This window comes from Stegastes partitus, unplaced genomic scaffold (assembly GCF_000690725.1).
Source record: "Stegastes partitus isolate 25-593 unplaced genomic scaffold, Stegastes_partitus-1.0.2 Scaffold620, whole genome shotgun sequence".
Classification (NCBI taxonomy): Eukaryota; Metazoa; Chordata; class Actinopteri; family Pomacentridae; genus Stegastes; species Stegastes partitus.
Genome location: NW_007578351.1, coordinates 343,290 through 352,077, shown reverse-complemented (window position 1 = coordinate 352,077; position 8,788 = coordinate 343,290). Strand labels below are relative to the sequence as shown.

Sequence of the window (8,788 nt, the reverse complement as noted above, 5' to 3'; positions counted from 1 at the left end):
TACTTTTGGGTTTTTTTATGTTACGAGGACAACTTGAGTAATATACTTATTTAGACTGAAGCGAGAGCTGGAGGGAGAGTGCATGTGATGAGCAGTATGTCCCACTGATTCTGATTACACTCAAGGCTGGGAGTTGAGCTCTGCATTATGCAGTGGTTAGGGATTAGGCTTTTACAGATGCAAATAAGTTGGATTGCCCAAGAAAATCTTCATTTGTAGTTTGTCCACTCTGAATGCTTCAAATCACAGACAAACTGGTTTCTCTGCCTTCCCTGCTGCTCCGTTCATCTCATTCCAACGCAGCACTGATGCATATGACAGCAATGATGGAGACTGGTTAACCATGGTTGTAACCTCTCACCTTGAAAATGCCTAGCATACTGCATATCTATTTCTGCAGTTTTCACCTGTAATGCTTTGTGCTCGTGTGTGTGTGTGTGTGCGTGCCCGTGTGTGTAAATGTAAATGAGAGGGACTCTCAGTTTGAGTGCCTTAATTCCATCTCTGCTAACACGATGCTACTTGCACGCGCCTAATCCGACCAGCCTGTTAAAAGGTGCTGCACCTCCTCAGCGGGTTGCAGAGAACATCTTACTCACACCGGATCCATCCCTCCATCCACCCTTTGTCCCTCATTTCCACTTTAGCTGCACCGCAAGACTCTCTCCTAGCACTTTACACCAAGAAGAGAGACTGTTTTATCCACTGTCGAGGTCTCAGAGGAAGAAAAGACATCAGCAACTGCAGCTATGAATGGCACAGAAGGACCCAACTTTTATGTCCCCATGTCTAACAAGACTGGGGTGGTGCGCAGCCCATTTGAGTTCCCTCAGTACTACCTGGCTGAGCCCTGGAAGTACTCTCTTCTGGCTGCTTACATGTTCTTCCTCATCATCACTGCCTTCCCCATCAACTTTCTCACCCTCTATGTCACTGTCCAGCACAAAAAGCTGAGGACCCCACTGAACTACGTCCTGCTCAACCTGGCTGTGGCTGACCTCTTTATGGTGGTCGGGGGCTTCACAGTTACTCTCTACACAGCCCTGCATGGATATTTCACCTTAGGGGTCATTGGCTGCAATATTGAAGGATTCTTTGCCACCTTAGGAGGTAAGAGACTGTTTAATTTTTAAACAAATTATATTTTAATTCAACTGTCTTTTGTGTGTCACAGTTTAGGACATGTTTAACCACTGTTTTGGAGAAAGTTGGTTCTTCTAAATATTTAAATCTAAGGTAAAAATACTGTGTATGTGCTGTACTGAAATGTACACTTCCATTGTTTTATGTCTCAGGAGAGATTGGTCTCTGGTCTCTGGTGGTTTTGGCTATTGAGCGCTTTATTGTGGTGTGTAAACCAATGACCAACTTCCGCTTTGGGGAAAAACATGCCATCGGTGGCCTGGCGTTTACATGGGTCATGGCCCTGACCTGTGCAGCTCCTCCTCTGTTAGGATGGTCCAGGTACTGTCCTTTTCAGTGTCTAGACAGTTTTTTCGTGGCTTTTAAACTTCACAAAAATTTTACATTTTACTTGGACAAAAAACACCTAGGAAATGATTCTTTTTGCTAGCAGCACACGTTCTCAAAAACAGATATATACTATCAAACACTGTGTATAATGGTATTCTTAGATCATTATCGTGTGTGGCTGCAGGTACATCCCAGAGGGAATGCAGTGTTCCTGTGGGATTGACTACTACACTCCAAAGCCTGAGATCAACAACACCTCATTCGTCATCTATATGTTTGTCCTCCATTTCTGTATCCCCCTCTTCATCATTTTCTTCTGCTACAGTCGCCTGCTCTGCACAGTGCGAGCGGTAGGAACACCACTGCCAATGCAATATTAATAATAACGATGTGATACATTCTTTATCCCTGTAGAGAAATCCTTTTTTTTTTTTTTTTTTGTAACTACCTTCACAAGGAGGGTAGATCGTCACAGAGTCTCTGGAGATGTGAGGGATTTAGTGGCTCAAGGACACTTCAGGAGGTCAGACCATTGCCAACACAGCAGCTTATACCCAGGTCCTCTGGCAAAAGGGCAGTCTGTCTGCTCACTGTGTCATCCTGATGCCCTCATTAATAATACTATCACCATATTTATAATGTATTAGCAATCATGAATAGTTAAAAATAATGATAAAATTCTTAATTAAAGCAGCTTTGATCAATAAATGTTTATACAAACAATTTGAAAATGAGTTGCTCCTAGTGTTGTGACCTACAGATCCTTTGAATCTGCGACTATTCCAAGTTTGGGATGAGTTTTTTCAGCTGCCCAGTCTTTAACTTTACTGTTGGCTCAGTACCAAATAGCAGATATATGTAGTTAGAGGAGCATTTAGCAACTAAATGGCCAAATATTTCCCGCAAGTGTGGTAGGAGACCCTACACCCAATTTGTGGCTCTAATTTATTTGCATAAAGAGGCAGCAGTTATCTCTGCAAACAAAGCTGCTTTCACAATTGTTAGCTGTGGGTTAGCTCTAACTGCCAGTCACGCTTTAATTACACGACTGATACATTTGCACAAAGTTTTCTGTTAAACAACTTTGCTATTAAGTCTGGGTAAATTCTTTCAAGTTGAAAATAACAAAAAACAAAACAAAAACATTGCTGAATGAACAGCCGCATTAAACTACTTAGAGGCCTTCGCTCCAGCAAAAAACTTGTGCGTGTTAAAAGAATTTAACACTTGTATTTATTTATTTATTTTTTAATTGGGAAAATCCATAATTTCGTAAATGCTGGCTCCACAATATTATCAGAAAACACAAATTATGAACCATGTGCTACCATTAAAACATGTATTTGTTCTGTTAGCACGTTTGGCTACATTAGCATGTTTGGCCAAGTAAGCCTGAGGTTGGGTGGCAAATTCCTTTAGTTAAAATTCGTCATTTTTTTTTCTTTTTCTTTTATTAACATTTTTTGTGAAACTAGGTAACTTACATTAGAATATTCTAATAATAAATTTTAGGGTTCTAACCGTAAGCCATACTGGAATGTCGTAGTGCAATTGTTCTTGACTCTATGCAATAGGGGCACACACTGGGCTAGCGAGTAGCAAAAACAGAGCTAAAATACTACGAATGAGATTTACCAGGTGACCAGAAACTCAACAGTACTCTAAAGAATGATAGCAAGTCCATTAAAAAACATCAATGCTGTGTTCACAAATTCTGCTCCCACATGGCAAAAAAAAATAAATCACAGTAGGTTTTAATCTGATAAAGCCACCGGCAGCAATTTGCATAATTGGAGAGGTAGAATTAATGAAGAAAACTGTAGCTTTTTTATTCTTCAACTATTGCAAATGTGAAATAAATACAACTAACGACATGAAAAACTATGGCTCAATTACTGTAGAAGTGACTGTTTTGTAGTCACCTTGGTAGTCTAATTCTATATTTTTCAGTATTGGCGACGGGCTGGACCTGTTTATGTACATTTGGATCAGTGTTTCCTTTAAGCTAATAACCTGAATCTGTCTGTGCTCAGGCTGCAGCCCAGCAGCAGGAGTCTGAAACCACCCAGAGAGCCGAGAGAGAGGTGACACGCATGGTTATTGTCATGGTGATCTCCTTCCTGGTGTGCTGGGTTCCCTATGCCAGTGTGGCGTGGTACATCTTCGCCAATCAGGGAATAGAGTTTGGGCCAGTATTCATGACTGCGCCGGCCTTCTTTGCCAAGAGCGCTGCTCTGTACAACCCAGTCATCTACATTCTGCTAAACAAACAAGTATGTCAATACAATATCCTGGTTTTCTTATTTTTTGGTGTAAGAGAGAGCTTTGGTGAAGGTTGTGGTATAGTGTAACTACTGTGCTATTATTTTCATATAGTTGTACAAGAGTATTTTCATGAATCCTTGGATCCCACGACATAATAGAGGTGAATATTGTAGGCTGTATTCTATTATATTTATCGGGCTTGTTGAAGATTAGATTAGTGACTCCCAGCCTGTTGGGGTTGTGACCCTCTATAAAAAAAGCAGTGCTGTGGCCTCTGTTCAGCTGTCTGTGGGTTATTAATGATTCCCTTTCAAACTTCTCAGATGATTTAATTTAAATAATTAATGAGGGCACAAACAGGTAAAAATGGTGCAAAAATTTAGACAAGTTCAAAAGATTCATTTTGTGTACAACTGTTATCTTTTTGTCATACTACATTATTCAGCTCACTCCCCTCGGATTTATCTTGTAATAATCTTAGCGTATCTAAACTCTAGGTTGGAAACTTCAGGACTACATGCAAAATATTGCATCTAAAGGGGTTAAAACTAGTCTCAGTTTGACCAGCTACAACAGTAAAATTCTATTTCTGCATTGCTGTAGCTGTATTAATTGAATAATGTCATATGCAACGAAACATTAATAGTGGACATTCTTCTACTGAATGTATGATAGGACTGACTTGATAGGACTTTTACTTGTAGGAGTTTTTCTTTCTTCATTTTTAAAATTAATTATCTAAAATGCTTTGTCCACTGCTGTGAGAAGGTATCATAATTGTAATTCTCACCTTTTTCCATCTTTGTTGCCTCCAGTTCAGAAACTGCATGATCACCACAGTGTGCTGTGGGAAGAACCCGTTTGGAGACGACGAAGCTGCCGCCACTGTCTCCAAAACCCAGACTTCATCTGTCTCCTCCACCCAGGTGGCCCCCGCTTGACCTGTGCCCCCACACTCCCCCTCTATGTCCCATCTGTCCCTGCTCACCTGGGGACCCACCACCGCCAAGCAGCACTACGTTCTATTGGCCAATCCTCCTGACTTACCTCTCCATTTGTCTTCACTGCAGTGCCACTTCTGCACCTTTGGTGGGACCGACTTACTCAAGAGCCAGCATGTATGTTTTCAATCCATTTAATCATGGAGAGTGTTCAGCTGGTCTCACAGATTTTAACCCGGCATCAAGGGGTTGTCATCTTGGTGATTATCCAACTAAACACTATCCAACTTCCCCACTACTCAAAACACACAAAATGTAATTCAGCAAACCTCTTTGTAAGATTGTAAGATTTTATCTACATTAACTCTTAAGTACTTGTTGCAGCTATATGTCTCCTAAAAAAAAAAAAAAAAAAAGCGCTTTAAACAATCAATTTTATGCATACTTTTGTGAAATTAGGCATTAATTTGTTAGAAATCTCAGATGAGTTTTTAATGCATCAGATTCTTCTCTTCTCTTGTGTCTCTGTCTCCTCCTCTTGTTTTTGTGGTGTCGAAGCTGAGATGGTTAGCTTCCTTTTAGTGTCTTCTGAGACATGAGTGTAAACAAATGGACTTGAAAAGAGCCTCTGCAGGAAGAGGGAGCCTCTTGCAAGAGACTGGATGTGTGCGTGAGTGGTGGATATTTATGTATTTGAATGGGTGTCAGAATGTCAATGTGTGTCTTAAGAAGATATGGGGATATTGTTATTTTGTTCGCTGTGTAAAGGCTAGGATTTGTGGAAGTTGTTTTGTGTCGAGCAATAAAAACAAAGCTAAATGTCTGCATGACTTTTCCCTTACTGGCTTTTTCATGGGAACATTTACAAGGCGCTCTGAGAAGTTCCAGATGTTAGTTTGTGGGCTTTTTGGGTGGAAAGCCAGATCTTAATGGTTTTCAAATGTTGTTAAACCTCACTCTGCTGTAATACATTCAGAAGTGAAACACACTGAGACCGAGTACAATAAATGTCCTCATTAGACACATTAAAATCCTAAATACTGTAATTTATTTCACAAATTCTGACAAGTCATTTGGCATCACAATTACAGTCTCTCCTCAGATTATATTGAGCTCAACTTTTTTTTTTCATTAAATGTAAATTTCCCTCTTTTAAATTGATCAGAATCCAACAAGATACTCATTCATTTACAAACACACTGATCAACACCTTTATACTGATGCAGCTCTTCCCAGTGAACTACATTACATTTGATTTCATGAATTTCAGTCTTTTTATATTCTTATCTCCCATCCTCCCTAACCCATGACCAACCTGCAAAGCACATTGGGGCATATTGTTCAAAGCACCAATGGGAGTCAGTCGCCCATCTTCACCAATCACACCTGAGAACATTGCACGTTTTGGGAAATGGGAGGAGTTTTTGACGATCATACTAATCCTGATGAACAGGCCACTTGAAAGCATTATAACACATCTATAAATATTGCTATGGACATTATATTACAGTACAGTGCATCATTGGCTCGTTCCCTTAGGAAAAGGGTTCAGTGCGTTAAGATTGCCACCAGGGCTTACTGTAGGTCCCAGTAATGGAAAAGCCTCATCTCTGAGCTCTTACACATTCCCTCTAAAGTATACTTGAGCCAGACTGGAATTGTGTCTGTTTCATGGGGAAAGATTTGGGAAAAATGCTTGGCTCATCCCCAGTTGAAATGAGGAACATGTCGCAAATGTATGAGGCTTGAGAGGCAGGTTTAAGTCCTTTGCTCTGCCACTTCTCACCCTTGTTCCAGTCTGTGGGAAGAATAATTACACTTATGAAGGATAACTCCTTCGTGACCGACATTCCCAAGTAACCATATAGGTGGGAGAAAGGCAGCTGGCAGCAGGAGAAAGAGATGAGGAGCAAGACTGGCAGGTTCAGGCTTCACTGCAGCATTCATAGATATTGTCCTCCACAAGGGCAATGACCTGCTCGAACTTGTGGTGCAGCTGAGTGCGACGTGCGGTGGGGTTCGACTCCAGAGCATTCACCACCTGACCGAGAAGAAAAACACAACAAAGATGACTTTCAGTGGCTGTCGAGCGTTCATGCATCTATCTGTCTAGAGAGAGAAGGGGGGGAGGAAATCAGCCACCTGCCTGGACATAGAAAGTTGAGCGAGAGAAAGGGAGTGCAGGAGAGGAACAAGTGAAGTGCTTCAGCCTCTTCTCATGCCTTCACGCATGCCTCCACACCACAAAAGCGTTTGCTCTTCACATATTTACAAAACCCACATCTGCTCTGTTTTTCATGCCCAATAGTTGTCACCGTGTCAGTGGGATTTATGGGCTCTTAGCGACAGTGTGCTACGAGGCAGAGCGAACTGAGCTGGGGTGAGAGAATAGGCAATCAGGGGCCATTCACAGAGCTCTGTGAATCAGAGTCTAAGCCCCTGGCCCACGTCAGTACAGTAGCATGACAGAAGAAAGCAGCTAAACGGTATTATCATGAGGGTGCTCCATTAAGGCACAGTCACCACTGACTAAGCCTCTCTGGAGAATAGTCACAGCAGTGAGGAAACATGGGGGAGGACTGCAAGGGCTTGAAGAGGGCTAGTTCAAAGCAAAACAGGAGACATGAAGGAGCAACTTAGCAGCGTCATTAAGCAGATAGGGGCTGTGGATAAGGAGAGGGTAAACAGCACGATGTTTGCTTAAAGTGAAAGCTATCTGTGGGCTGGGAAGAGATGATTGGACACATTGAATAGTGGCTGCTGCTCGGGAGATAGTGCACGTCTGATTGTTTACCTTCTGATGGCATTTAACAAAAGCGAAACAAGCTATTTAGGTCAGATATTTAACCAGAACACTGAGTGACAGGTTGCGAGGCTGTCTACAGTCCGTTACATCTCTCAACATGGCTGTGATCTTCCACACTGATATGTCACGCTCTGATAGCCATCTGTGAAACTTAATACAGCAAGTGGGCCTGACTGAGGTGTTGTGGCTGCCAAAAAAAGGGCCAGTTCGAGCATTCAAGTACAGTATATCTAATCAAAGTCTGAAATCAAAACAAAACAGAGAAGCAATGTAAAAAAAAAGAAAAGAAAAGAAAACAATTCTTACCTGGTTTCTGTATCTCTTGGCATATTTGTAGATTTCAGTCAAGGCCAGGTTGGTGTTGAACTCATTTCTGTATTTCTACAGGAGGAGCATCAAAGTGTTAGATTAGATTAAATTCCAAAATACGACCTGCATGTAATTGCGGGCTTTTGAGGAGGCAGATGAATAACACTCAGGGACTTTGTGGATATTTCACTCACTCGCGACTCCTCAGCCAGGTGAGCATTCATCTCCTGCTCGCTGAGAGGTGCCATTTCCTGTATCTGCTGGTAGTAGCACTGCACTCTCTTCTTATACTCTGGGATCTCCTTGGCATACAGCAGCTTGTTAGTTGGGGAGTCCTGAAAAAAAAAGACAAGACAACATATTTAGGGTCTGAGCACTCCGGTGCAAGGACCCTATTGAAACCCTTGTGATTCTTATTAGGGTCTGAGCACACCAGTGCAATTTGATATTTTAAGGGACTTGGACATGTCACTGCCAAAATGGCTCCACAGCGCCACCTTGAAAATTTCAATGAAGTCCTGTCGGAAGCACGTATGACCTACAGCAACGCAATTTGGAACGCATATAGAGCTCATCGGCACAAATAAAAATATCTCTCCGCTCCAACCTCTAAAATGCAACACGGCTCAACTGCGCCCCCTACAATATTTCAGCAGACTCCCATCGCAGCTACGTTTCACCTACAACTATGACCTTCGCCACACATGTGTAGCAACTTGTGACGCACCAAAAAGTCCATTAGCATGTGTCTGTAAATCCAACAGGAAATCCGCCATGTTGGAAAATCTGCGACCATGTTGGTCCATTTTTGCTCAAAAATGGCCATTTTTCGGCCTGAAATTTTACACGCGTGCTCCGAGTCTCAGCCAGAGCGCGTTTCCACCCCGGCCAACACGCACGCCGCCGCGGCTCGCCACTAAACAGGAAGTGGCTCGTAACTAGGACACACTTGCTCCGATATGCCCCAACCTCAACATGCCGGATCACAGGGCGT

At 42.2% G+C, this 8,788-nt stretch overlaps 2 protein-coding genes across 2 annotated transcripts in view; one reads left to right on the top strand and one right to left on the bottom strand.

The window, feature by feature from the left end:
- Nucleotides 1-5: 5 nt before the first annotated feature.
- Nucleotides 6-5,115, top strand: exorh (extra-ocular rhodopsin). Its single transcript, XM_008289536.1, has 5 exons — nt 6-1,110; nt 1,296-1,464; nt 1,658-1,823; nt 3,507-3,746; nt 4,554-5,115. The coding sequence occupies exons 1-5, from the start codon at nt 750-752 to the stop codon at nt 4,677-4,679; spliced, it is 1,062 nt and encodes a 353-aa protein (XP_008287758.1). The 5' UTR covers nt 6-749; the 3' UTR covers nt 4,680-5,115.
- A 589-nt stretch (nt 5,116-5,704) lies between these two features.
- Nucleotides 5,705-8,788, bottom strand: part of plxnd1 (plexin D1) — a 76,963-nt gene continuing 73,879 nt past the window's right edge. Inside the window, exons 34-36 of the mRNA XM_008289535.1 lie at nt 7,989-8,129; nt 7,792-7,866; nt 5,705-6,720 (exon numbers count right to left, since the gene is read on the bottom strand). Coding sequence (XP_008287757.1) covers nt 6,604-6,720; nt 7,792-7,866; nt 7,989-8,129 — 333 coding nt within the window. The 3' untranslated portion in view covers nt 5,705-6,603. The remainder of the gene's footprint in view (nt 6,721-7,791; nt 7,867-7,988; nt 8,130-8,788) is intronic.

Excerpts from the sequence above, each read along its gene's own strand:
- exorh (XM_008289536.1), top strand. The coding sequence starts at position 750 with ATGAATGGCACAGAAGGACCCAACTTTTATGTCCCCATGTCTAACAAG. Across the intron at positions 1,465-1,657 it reads CCTCTGTTAGGATGGTCCAG|GTACATCCCAGAGGGAATGC; the intron begins GTACTGTCCTTT and ends GTGTGGCTGCAG. Across the intron at positions 3,747-4,553 it reads ACATTCTGCTAAACAAACAA|TTCAGAAACTGCATGATCAC; the intron begins GTATGTCAATAC and ends TGTTGCCTCCAG.